This window comes from Salvelinus fontinalis, chromosome 16 (assembly GCF_029448725.1).
Source record: "Salvelinus fontinalis isolate EN_2023a chromosome 16, ASM2944872v1, whole genome shotgun sequence".
Classification (NCBI taxonomy): domain Eukaryota; kingdom Metazoa; phylum Chordata; class Actinopteri; order Salmoniformes; family Salmonidae; genus Salvelinus; species Salvelinus fontinalis.
Window position 1 is genome coordinate 47,053,182 of NC_074680.1, and position 13,105 is coordinate 47,066,286.

The 13,105-nt window shown below is 45.3% G+C and overlaps 1 protein-coding gene across 1 annotated transcript in view; it reads left to right on the forward strand.

The window, feature by feature from the left end:
- Positions 1-4,501: 4,501 nt before the first annotated feature.
- rtf1 (RTF1 homolog, Paf1/RNA polymerase II complex component) overlaps positions 4,502-13,105 on the forward strand; it is a 33,104-nt gene continuing 24,500 nt past the window's right edge. The window contains exons 1-9 of the mRNA XM_055865586.1: positions 4,502-4,730; positions 5,864-6,007; positions 6,252-6,411; positions 9,453-9,651; positions 10,374-10,515; positions 10,624-10,735; positions 11,071-11,218; positions 12,361-12,538; positions 12,788-12,870. Of these exons, the coding sequence (XP_055721561.1) occupies positions 4,647-4,730; positions 5,864-6,007; positions 6,252-6,411; positions 9,453-9,651; positions 10,374-10,515; positions 10,624-10,735; positions 11,071-11,218; positions 12,361-12,538; positions 12,788-12,870 (1,250 nt within the window). The 5' untranslated portion in view covers positions 4,502-4,646. The remainder of the gene's footprint in view (positions 4,731-5,863; positions 6,008-6,251; positions 6,412-9,452; positions 9,652-10,373; positions 10,516-10,623; positions 10,736-11,070; positions 11,219-12,360; positions 12,539-12,787; positions 12,871-13,105) is intronic.

The window sequence follows — 13,105 nt, forward strand, 5'->3', positions numbered from 1 at the left end:
TTTGACCATGATGGCCTGATTCATGCAGTCTCCTCTGAACAGTTGATGTTGAGACGTGTCTTACTATGTGAACTATTTATTTGGGCTGTAATTTCTGAGGCTGGTAACTAATGAACGTATACTCTGCAGCAGAGGAAACTCTGGGTCTTCCTTTCCTGTGGCGGTCCTCACGAGAGCCAGTTTCATCATAGCGCTTGATGGTATTTGCGACTGCACTTGAATAAACTTTCAAAGTTCTTGGAATTTTACGGATTGACTGACCCTCATGTCTTAAAGTAAAGATGGACTGTTGTTTCTGTTTGCTTTTTTGAGCTGTTCTTGCCATAATATGGACTTGGTCTTTTACCAAGTAGGGCTATCTTCTGTATACCACGCCAACCTTGTCACAACACAACTGATTGGCTCAAAAGCATTAAGAAATTCCACAAATGAACTTTTAACAAGACACACCTGTTAATTGAAATGTATTCCAGGTGACTACCTCATGAAGCTGGTTGAGAGAATGCCAAGAGTATGTGTAACAGATGTAACTTTACGTCGTTGCCCCGACACGGGCGCGAACCAGGGAACTTCTGCACACATCAACAACAGTTGCCCACGAAGCATCGTTACCCATCGCTCCACAAAGGCCGCGGCCCTTGCAGAGCAAGGGGCAACGCTACTTAAAGTCTCAGAGCAAGTGACGTAACTGATTGAAATGCTACTAGCGCGTACCCGCTAACTAGCTAGACATTTCACATCCGTTACACTCACCCCCCTTTCAACCTCCTCCTTTTCCGCAGCAACCAGTGATCCGGGTCAACAGCATCAATGTAACAGTATAACTTTACGTCGTCCCCTTGCCCCGACACGGGCGCGAACCAGGGAACCTCTGCACACATCAACAACGGTTGCCCACGAAGCATCGTTACCCATCGCTCCACAAAGGCCGCGGCCCTTGCAGAGCAAGGGGCAACGCTACTTAAAGTCTCAGAGCAAGTGACGTAACTGATTGAAATGCTACTAGCGCGTACCCGCTAACTAGCTAGCCATTTCACATCCGTTACATATGCAAAGCTGTCATCAAGGCAAAAGGGTGGCTACTTTGAAGAATCTAAAACATAAAATATATTTTGATTTGTTTACACTTTTTTTGGTTACTACATGATTCCATATGTGTTACTTCATAGTTTTGATGTCTTCACTATTATTCTACAATGTAGAAAATAGTAAAAAAACAACAAAAAAAACAACTCTGGAATAAGTAGGTGTGTCCAAACTTTTGACTGGTACTGTACGTGTAATAATATTGTAATATTCGACTAGTATTGGACTTGATAGACTACAATAAGCACATTATGGAAGATAGCTTTATTTTATTTGTAGACTTTTACAAGGATTTTAACATTATTTCATTTTTTAGAATCTTAATTTTTATTTTCTATATTTTCAAAGTGTAATTAAGACACTTTACAGTAACAGTAACAGCTCTGTTAAATTATCCCATGGAACTTCACAGAGATTCGACATTAGATGTGGAATAAACAAGGATGCCCAGTTTCTCCTTTCTTATTTTATTGGTCACACAAGTTATGGCACTTCATCTCAATAAGGATCGTTTTAGGGGTATTCAGATACAAGATAAAGAGAAAATATTCACAATTGGCTGACGACACCAACATTTAAAAGATCATAATGAAGCCAGGAAAGCTATTGAGTGTATTAGTCAATCAAATGTATTGATAAAGACCTTTCTACATCAGCCAATGTCACAAAGTGCAATACAGAAACCCAGCCTAAAACCCCAAACAGCAGGCAATGCAGAAGCACGGTGGCTAGCAAAAAATTCCCTAGAAAGGCAGGAACCCAGGAAGAAACCTAGAGAGGAACCAGGCTCTGAGGGGTGGCCAGTCCTCTTCTGGCTGTGCCGGTGGATATTATAACAGTACAGCAAGATGCTCAAACATTCATAAATGACCAGCAGGGTCAAATAATGCCTTCTCACATGTATCTCGTTTTTCTTTGAATATTAGGAAATGTGAATTAGTTGCGTTGATAAGACATGACTTAAACTCAGTATGTAATATCCCTGTAAAAGATGTGTACTTCTGTCAAAATCTGAAGGTCTGTTCAGATTAGTTTATACCTCCCTTGCCTTCGATGTTCCTCTGTCAGTAACTAAAATGGTTGATACTAAATTATTTAACTTCATATGGAGGAATTAACCTAATTATTTAAGAAAAGCGGTAATATGGACCACCCAAAGTGAGGGAGGTTTGAATGTTCTGGATTTTAAAACCTCTAATATAATCTTTATCATCTAATATTAAATATTTAATTTATATATTCCAACAGATTGGTGGTCTAGAATTCTTACTCAAATGCAACTTGTGGGTAAGATCCCTATTTAGCTTGCTACTTTTCATTAACAAGTACTTATAACTTGGGACTTTATGTACAAACAGAATTTTTCCCCACATAGATATACAATCTGGAATAATAAAGAAATAAAATATAAAAACAAGTCTTTTGTTTTTCCAGAACTGGTTTGACAACAGCATTATCTGGTTAAACAATTATTGAATAATGATGGACAACTATATGATTATCAAGAATTCATGATAAGACACAATGTTACGTTCAAGCCTGAGAAGTTTCAAATAGTTGTTAGAGCTGTCCCTAAAGGTGCTCTTCTTCTGCTTCCTTTAGGGGAATATAACAATACTCCAAGTGCAACTGTTGAGGATTTTGTAGCCTCGATACAACTAGAAAGAATTTACATGTTAAACTATACATGTAATAACATGTATATAAGGAAACAATGTGAATATGTACGATATCAATACGATGTCAATATTCCCTCTGCTAAAATGTACTGGAATGCAGCCCTAGGACAAGTGTACTGGAATGCAGCCCTAGGACAAGTGAACTGGAATGCAGCCCTAGGACAAGTGTACTGGAATGCAGCCCTAGGACAAGTGAACTGGAATGCAGCCCTAGGACAAGTGTACTGGAATGCAGCCCTAGGACAAGTGAACTGGAATGCAGCCTTAAGACAGGTGAACTGGAATGCAGCCCTAGGACAAGTGAACTGGAACAAAGTCTCGTTGTTGTCTGGCAAATATTGTATATGTAATAAGGTGAAAGAAGAATCATACAAACTCATTAATATAATCTATCCTCTAAAGACCTTTATTGTACACAGATTCTAAATAGCTATTGATAATAAATGTGTATTTTGTGGTTGTGACCCAGAGACTCTTTCTTGACCATTTATTTTGGGAATGTTCTTAAGTCATAAAATTTAGGAGTGAGTTAGAATATTTTATTTTAAAATAAACTACTATTAATGTTCATTTGAAAAACTCTGATATGTTTTATTTTGATCTAAATGATATATACCCTGATTTAACTTTAATTGTTAATTTGTTTTATTTTTGCATGGATTATTTATCCATAAAATAAGTGGGAGGAGAACAAACCCCACTTCACATTGTTTAAGATATAATTTAAATATTATTTTGAAATTATGAATACGTTTAAAAACAAAAAAGCAATACCGTACAACTTTTTGACAAATTTTAAATCTCGATATGTAATACCCCTGTCTGTTAGCTTAATGTAATCTTGTTTGTATATTTTTGTTTTTGCATTTGTTTTAAAGTTCATAATAATAATACAAAATAAACTACATGGATTTATGTTTCTAGAACTGTACCGCAATTGAGAATCGATTCACGTTTAGTTGGAGTATTTGGCTGTTTTGGCATCCAGAGCCAATTCACCTTTAAACAGAACATGTGAATGATGACTTTAGCTAGTCAGCTAATTTTCCCCGTTGGATCTGTCTCTTGTATAGATTTAGAACTGGCCTTTGGTAGATAGCATTGTGTTCATCACTCACAGCGTAGAATACATATGATAACATTTGTATAATGTTTTTATTTCATTTCACCTTTACTTAATTAACAAGGTAGGCTAGTTGAGAACAAGATCTCATTTGAAACTGCGACCTGGCCAAGATAAAGCAAAGCAGTTCGACACATACAACAACACAGAGTTACACATGGAATAAACAAAACATACAGTCAATAATACAGTAGAAAAAATGAAACAAAAAGTCTATATACAGTGAGTGCAAATGAGGTAAGATTAGGGAGTTAAGGCAATAAATAGGCCATGGTGACAAAGTAATTACAATATAGCAATTAAACACTGGAATGGTAGATGTGCAGAAGATGAATGTGCAGTAGAGATACTGGGGTGCAAAGGAGCCAGATAAATAAATACAGTATGGGGATGAGGTAGATAGATGGGCTGTTTACAGATGGGCTATGTACAGGTGCAGTGATCTGTGAGCTCTAACAGACTTATACACGTGTAATCATTAAGAAATAACGTATAGTTCCCATATCCAAGGTTTGTGGTCCGTGTAGATTAACATCCTCCCTGGAAACACCGCTGCTATTTTCGGTTCCACTAGTTTTTTGTTGTTGTTGTTGGGCCGTTTGTCATTGAGGCGCATGCTCAGTGGTACTCTAGCGCCTTTGTGTGTCTCAGGACCAGTTCAGGTCTGGCGGTGCTAAACTACTTAGCTACCGCCGTTTCTCCCGTCTTCAACAACACACCGCACACAGAGGTAGCCGAGCTTATCAACTAGCTAAATCATGGTGAATGTAAAGAAACGGAAAGGTCGAGTCGTTATCGACTCTGACTCTGAAGACAGCGCTAGTGATGATAATTTAGATCAGGTGAGTCTTGCACCTTTTCTGGATTTGAATTTGTTTTCCGCTACTTAGCAGGCAGGGGTGGTTGACAACCGGATAAGAACAGTTTGGGTTAGCTAGCTAATGTTAGCATGCTGGCTGTGTCTTGAGTTTGGAGGAAAACACCGCGCCGTAGGCCTGAAGTTTTATTGGCGTTATTTATTTCCCAGTATAATATCATGTGGCAACATTAATCTAACCCGTTGTCATAATTTGGTCATCAGAGAATACACTGACCTGCGGATTTATAACATTATATCCTGCAAGACGTAATGGGCGCAGCTAAAGTTATATTTTGGTGTTGACAAAACAGTTAGCTAGCTAGTTAGCTTAACCATAAGCTAAAGTTAGCTTCGGAGGAATGTGTTGAAAGATAGCATGTCATGTTACTTACTTTACAGACAATGTTGTGCTATTAAAAACATGCCAATCGTAGATTTAACATCACGTAACTTGCCGCAGTGAAGTTGCTAACTAGCTAGTTATCTTTGCTAGCTTGGTGTTAAACTTAATACTAGTTAGTTAGCAGCTAATTAATATCATAATGCTTGTGTTGGTAGTTAACAATTCGGCCTGTTGGTTAACATAAACAAACATAGCTACAATTTAAAATTGACACACACTACAACAGAGAGATTTATTACTAAGTGATGTCTCATTAGTTATCTACATAGCATCATATTGAAATACAATAAGTTAAGTTGCACAACCTATAAAATGAAAGACGACACAATAAAAGTGAGTGACTGAGAAACTATGAATCACTTACTACTACAGTACTATAACGCTTTCTAACACGCAGAAACCACTGTAAATATGCTGTAAAGGAGATTTGTCGGTCAATTGAAATGTTACCTTAACACATCCGCTGTCCCCTGAGCAAACCATGCAGCATTCATCCTGTAAAAATCTATTCATATTAACTGTTGATCTATGTTGTTACAAGATGTCAGTTTCTCCACTATTGTGCCTTTTTCTCTATTCAGAATATCTAATAATATCTATATCGTAACATAATGTGCGCTCCTCAACTTCGGCCCTCTATTTCCCCATCACTATAAGTTCACTCGTCCATGCTTTAAACTCACCTCTTGTCTCTCTCACCCTGTGGCCCCCAGGAGCTCCTGTCTCTGGCCACCAAGAGGAAGAGGGTGGACTCGGATGACCAGCAGGACGACCAGCAGGATGACCAGCAGGACAACCAGCCGGTCAGCAAGCCCGCAGCCTCATCAGACTCAGAGACATCAGACAGTGATGATGAGGTATGTCACAGTAACGTCCTCTCTCCATATTGTTTGATCTTCTTACGGCTGTTTTCCCCGGACTAAGAAGCACGCCCAATGTAAAGGGTCACCTTTGAAATAACTTCTTAATCCCCCAGATTTGGCTTAATCTGTGTACAGGAAATCAACCCTCATGAAAGAGACACTGTATAAGTGAACATTACTTTCTTATCGTCCTTGACGCTTCACTTGACGTTCTGTTTTCTGTGTTGTTTTCACGTAGTGGACCGCCGGTGGTCCTAAAGTCAAGAAGAAGGTCAAGCCAGGGAAACCGACGGCAACAGAGAAGAAGAAAGAGGCAGCGAAGAAGAGGGTTCATAAAGCTGCTTCGTCCGGGAGTTCTGGTGGAGACAGTTCTGCTGACAGCTCTGCCCCCGAGGAGGGTACGTTTAAAAATATATATTTAAAAAAAAAAATGGTTGCAGACCGATTCTACACCCTTTCTTACGAAGTGTGAACTTACATACGCCCTCTCGTGGATTTAATAGTGGAAACTCCCTCCAGCAGGGCGATAGAGCGTTGGGTTAGTGGTTAGAGTGGAGGGGCGGCAGCGTAGCCTAGTGGTTAGAGCGTTGGGCCAGTAACCGAAAGGTTGCTAGTTTGACTCCGAGCTGACAAGGTAAAAATCTGTCATTCTGCCCCTGAACAAGGCAGTTAACCCACTTTTTCTAGGCCGTCATTGAAAATAAGAATTTGTTCTTAACTGACGTGCCTAGTTAAATAAATAAAATAAACCTGCTTACAACAATCTAAAGCTTTTACGTCCACACTTCAGGAGGTAACCCAAGAGATTAGTAGCTGTCAGTGGTTCCACTAACAACAGTAAGTTCTCTGAAGGTCCGGGCTCATTCTGGAATCCTCTGTCCTTGGCTCCTTCTCAAAACACATTGGAGAGGATGATCCGAGGGGAGGGACCTTCTATCTTCTCCTACAATACGGTTGAGAAGGAGGTGAGGAGATCGGATGCAAGGAAACATAAAAAGACGAATTGAGACAGACCCCACGAGAGTGGTTAATTGCTGCCTTTGGTTAATGTGACCAACAATTGATTTGACTCTCATATTGAAAGGTGCCTTAACACAGACAAAATATGCTGCTATAGAGACGGCCCTGTATCGTCGTGGCCATGGAGGCGGCCCTGTATCGTCGTGGCCATGGAGGCGGCCCTGTATCGTCGTGGCCATGGAGGCGGCCCTGTATCGTCGTGGCCATGGAGGCGGCCCTGTATCGTCGTGGCCATGGAGGCGGCCCTGTATCGAGGCGGCCCTGTATCGTCGTGGCCATGGAGGCGGCCCTGTATCGTCGTGGCCATGGAGGCGGCCCTGTATCGTCGTGGCCATGGAGGCGGCCCTGTATCGTCGTGGCCATGGAGGCGGCCCTGTATCGTCGTGGCCATGGAGGCGGCCCTGTATCGTCGTGGCCATGGAGGCGGCCCTGTATCGTCGTGGCCATGGAGGCGGCCCTGTATCGAGGCGGCCCTGTATCGTCGTGGCCATGGAGGCGGCCCTGTATCGTCGTGGCCATGGAGGCGGCCCTGTATCGTCGTGGCCATGGAGGCGGCCCTGTATCGTCGTGGCCATGGAGGCGGCCCTGTATCGTCGTGGCCATGGAGGCGGCCCTGTATCGTCGTGGCCATGGAGGCGGCCCTGTATCGTCGTGGCCATGGAGGCGGCCCTGTATCGTCGTGGCCATGGAGGCGGCCCTGTATCGTCGTGGCCATGGAGGCGGCCCTGTATCGTCGTGGCCATGGAGGCGGCCCTGTATCGTCGTGGCCATGGAGGCGGCCCTGTATCGTCGTGGCCATGGAGGCGGCCCTGTATCGTCGTGGCCATGGAGACGGCCCTGTATCGTCGTGGCCATGGAGACGGCCCTGTATCGTCGTGGCCATGGAGACGGCCCTGTATCGTCGTGGCCATGGAGACGGCCCTGTATCGTCGTGGCCATGGAGACGGCCCTGTATCGTCGTGGCCATGGAGGCGTCCCTGTATCGTCGTGGACATGGAGGCGGCCCTGTATCGTCGTGGCCATGGAGGCGGCCCTGTATCGTCGTGGCCATGGAGGCGGCCCTGTATCGTCGTGGCCATGGAGGCGGCCCTGTATCGTCGTGGCCATGGAGGCGGCCCTGTATCGTCGTGGCCATGGAGGCGGCCCTGTATCGTCGTGGCCATGGAGGCGGCCCTGTATCGTCGTGGCCATGGAGGCGGCCCTGTATCGTCGTGGCCATGGAGGCGGCCCTGTATCGTCGTGGCCATGGAGGCGGCCCTGTATCGTCGTGGCCATGGAGGCGGCCCTGTATCGTCGTGGCCATGGAGGCGGCCCTGTATCGTCGTGGCCATGGAGGCGGCCCTGTATCGTCGTGGCCATGGAGGCGGCCCTGTATCGTCGTGGCCATGGAGGCGGCCCTGTATCGTCGTGGCCATGGAGGCGGCCCTGTATCGTCGTGGCCATGGAGGCGGCCCTGTATCGTCGTGGCCATGGAGGCGGCCCTGTATCGTCGTGGCCATGGAGGCGGCCCTGTATCGTCGTGGCCATGGAGGCGGCCCTGTATCGTCGTGGCCATGGAGGCGGCCCTGTATCGTCGTGGCCATGGAGGCGGCCCTGTATCGTCGTGGCCATGGAGGCGGCCCTGTATCGTCGTGGCCATGGAGGCGGCCCTGTATCGTCGTGGCCATGGAGGCGGCCCTGTATCGTCGTGGCCATGGAGGCGGCCCTGTATCGTCGTGGCCATGGAGGCGGCCCTGTATCGTCGTGGCCATGGAGGCGGCCCTGTATCGTCGTGGCCATGGAGGCGGCCCTGTATCGTCGTGGCCATGGAGGCGGCCCTGTATCGTCGTGGCCATGGAGGCGGCCCTGTATCGTCGTGGCCATGGAGGCGGCCCTGTATCGTCGTGGCCATGGAGGCGGCCCTGTATCGTCGTGGCCATGGAGGCGGCCCTGTATCGTCGTGGCCATGGAGGCGGCCCTGTATCGTCGTGGCCATGGAGGCGGCCCTGTATCGTCGTGGCCATGGAGGCGGCCCTGTATCGTCGTGGCCATGGAGGCGGCCCTGTATCGTCGTGGCCATGGAGGCGGCCCTGTATCGTCGTGGCCATGGAGGCGGCCCTGTATCGTCGTGGCCATGGAGGCGGCCCTGTATCGTCGTGGCCATGGAGGCGGCCCTGTATCGTCGTGGCCATGGAGGCGGCCCTGTATCGTCGTGGCCATGGAGGCGGCCCTGTATCGTCGTGGCCATGGAGGCGGCCCTGTATCGTCGTGGCCATGGAGGCGGCCCTGTATCGTCGTGGCCATGGAGGCGGCCCTGTATCGTCGTGGCCATGGAGGCGGCCCTGTATCGTCATATAGATGCAGTCTAAAAGAGGATCCCATTTATGCCGTCTTTCTCTCCACAACAATGCTAATGCCATATAATGTTCTCCTCCACCAGGTGAGGTGTCTGACTCAGAGAGCAACAGCTCTGCCTCCAGCTCAGACTCCTCGTCGGAGGACGATGTCTTCAGGGACGGCTACGGAGAGGACCTGATGGGAGACGAGGAGGACAGGGCTCGGCTGGAGCAGATGACTGAGAAGGAGAGGGAGCAGGAGCTCTTCAACAGGATAGAGAAGAGGGAGGTGCTCAAGAGGAGGTGAGAATAGGACCAGCAGAGGAGTTGTTACCGTCTGTCTGGAGCCATAAGAGTACAGGGCCAGGGGTGTGTTCAGCAGGAGAGTTGTTACCATCTGTCTGGAGCCATAAGAGTACAGGGCCAGGGGTGTGTTCAGCAGGAGAGTTGTTACCATCTGTCTGGAGCCATAAGAGTACAGGGCCAGGGGTGTGTTCACCAGGAGAGTTGTTACCATCTGTCTGGAGCCATAAGAGTACAGGGCCAGGGGTGTGTTCAGCAGGAGAGTTGTTACCATCTGTCTGGAGCCATAAGAGTACAGGGCCAGGGGTGTGTTCAGCAGGAGAGTTGTTACCATCTGTCTAGAGCCATAAGAGTACAGGGCCAGGGGTGTGTTCACCAGGAGAGTTGTTACCATCTGTCTGGAGCCATAAGAGTACAGGGCCAGGGGTGTGTTCACCAGGAGAGTTGTTACCATCTGTCTGGAGCCATAAGAGTACAGAGGCTTGTTGGCTTGTGAACATTATTCTAGTTATTTTGTTCATATAAAGAATTTTTAAGAAAGGTGAATGAATAGCACACCCAAGATATAGAGTTTCACAATCCCTGTGGCTGTTATACTTGATCAGTAGACCAGTTGACTTTGTTCGGCTGTTTTAGGTGATATGAAATGAATATCCTGGGATTATTACTACGTAACTCGTCATCGAACACCGTTCGCCTGACACTGTGAATCTTTCTGTCAGATTTGAAATTAAAAAGAAGCTGAAAACAGCGAAGAAGAAGGAGAAAGAGGAGAAGAAAAAGAAACACGAAGAAGAACACAAGAAGCGTGAGAGATCATCCAGCGGTCATCATGAGGACCGAAGTCATCAGGACCAGCAAGTGGTGAGTACATCTTCTAATCCCAGAAACTTGTATAGAAACAACAGCACTTACTTTAGTTTGTTTTCCATTAGTCCTTACCGGTACATTGTGACTGCGTTCTCCTTGTAGGTTATGTCTCACAACAAGGAGAGGAGAACTAAACGGGATGAGAAACTAGATAAAAAGTCTCAGGCCATGGAGGAACTGAAAGCAGAGAGAGAGAAGAAGAAAACCAGGACAGGTCTGTTGACTGTGCAGTGTTTGTCCTCACATTTCCATTGTCATCAAGCGATACATGTAGTCAATAGATGGCATTTATGGACTGGGTCAACGGGTGGTTGTGAAACCGGGGGGGGGGGTGTTATCTGTATTTCTCCAATAAGAAATGTTGGTTTTCTTATTTCCTATTCCTATATAATTCTTATTTCCTTTTGTAAAACATTTTGGTTTGTCTTCCTGTGTATTGAACTTTGATCTCTGTTGGGAGAACAGAAGACATGTTTGTGAAATGTACTTTAAATAAAGTTTTTAAAGTGATTTGTCTGCTAAATGACAATATTTTTTAAATTTGGACAGCGGAGCTCCTGGCGAAACGGCTGCCCCTGAAAACCAGCGAGGTTTACTCAGACGATGAGGAGGAGGAAGAGGAGGAGGATGACGACGACAAATCATCTGTAAAGAGCGATCGCAGTTCACACTCTTCATCTTATTCCGAAGACGAGGAGTGAGTATCTTTTTATCTATCCGCTGCAGATAATGATAGACAGATAATGCTTTAATTGATAGTACTACTGTTTGTGTGTCAGCTGTAGATATACAGATAATGCTTTAATTGATAGTACTGTGTGTGTCAGCTGAAGATGGACAGATAATGCTTTAATTGATAGTACAACTGTGTGTGTCAGCTGTAGATGGACAGATAATGCTTTAATTGATAGTTCTACTGTGTGTGTGTGTGTGTGTGTGTGTCTGCTGTAGATGGACAGATAATGGTTTTGTTGATAGTACTACTGAGTGTGTCAGCTGTAGATATACAGATAATGTTTTAATTGATAGTACTGTGTGTGTCAGCTGAAGATGGACAGATAATGCTTTAATTGATAGTACTACTGTGTGTGTCTGCTGTAGATGGACAGATCATGGTTTTGTTGATAGTTCTACTGAGTGTGTGTGTGCGAGTGTGTGTGCTGTAGATAGACAGATAATGCTTTAATTGACAGTACTACTAAGTGTGTCAGCTGTAGATGGACAGATAATGCTTTAATTGATAGTACTACTGTGTGTGTCTGCTGTAGATAGACAGATAATGGTTTAATTGATAGTTCTACTGAGTGTGTCAGCTGTAGATATACAGATAATGCTTTAATTGATAGTACTGTGTGTCAGCTGAAGATGGACAGATAATGCTTTAATTGATAGTACTACTGTGTGTGTGTCTGCTGTAGATAGACAGATAATGGTTTTGTTGATAGTACTACTGTGTGTCTGCTGTAGATAGACAGATAATGGTGTAGTTGATAGACGGATAATGCTTTAATTGATAGTTCTACTGAGTCGGTCGGCTGTAGATAGACAGATAATGCTGTAATTGATAGACAGATAATGGTTTAGTTGATAGTTATACTGAGTGTGTCTGCTGCAGATAGACAGATAATGATTTAGTTGATAGACAGATCATGGTTTAATTGATAGTTCTACTGAGAGTGTCTGCTGTAGAGAGTTGTACTGTTGTTCAGTGCCAGGAAACATTTTGATAATAGCTCTATATGGACAGTTTTATTCCATTCCGGGTCTTGTAAGTTGTTTTTCTTGAGATAAGAAAACACTTGACCAACGTTTCTGTTTCCTGTCTTTGTGTCGTTCCAGGAAAGAGGAGACGCCACCGAAGTCGCAGCCCGTGTCACTACCAGACGAACTGAACCGCGTGCGTCTGTCCCGACACAAACTGGAGCGCTGGTGTCACATGCCGTTCTTCCAGAAGACCGTGAACGGTTGCTTCGTACGGATAGGCATCGGGAACAGTAGTAGCAAACCAGTTTACAGGGTAACAAGATGCAGTTATTTATTGGGGCAGTTTCCTGGACCCAGATTAAGATAGTTCAATGGTGAATCTCCATTGAAAGTGACTAGGGCTTACTCTGTGTCTGGGGGAAACCAGCCGTATTCCTATTTAACTTTGGAGATTGTTCCTTGGCAATGTTGCTGTAGACCTTTTTCTATATGTTTTGTGTCATTTGAATTTTCAGTTAGCTATGTTCAATAATTAGTATTTCTTGTAATTCCCTGTGATAAGGTGGCTGAAATAGTTGACGTGGTAGAGACGGCTAAGGTGTACCAGTTGGGAACGACCCGGACGAACAAAGGACTACAGTTACGGTACGGCGGCATCATTCATTTAAAACTACTCTGCTCTTACCTGCTACTACCCTTGGCTTTCTCCTCTGCCCGTTTCTCTCCTCCTCTGCCCGTTTCTCTCCTCCTCTGCCCGTTTCTCTCCTCCTCTGCCCGTTTCTCTCCTCCTCTGCCCGTTTCTCTCCTCCTCTGCCCGTTTCTCTCCTCCTCTGCCCGTTTCTCTCCTCCTCTGCCCGTTTCTCTCCTCCTCTGCCCGTTT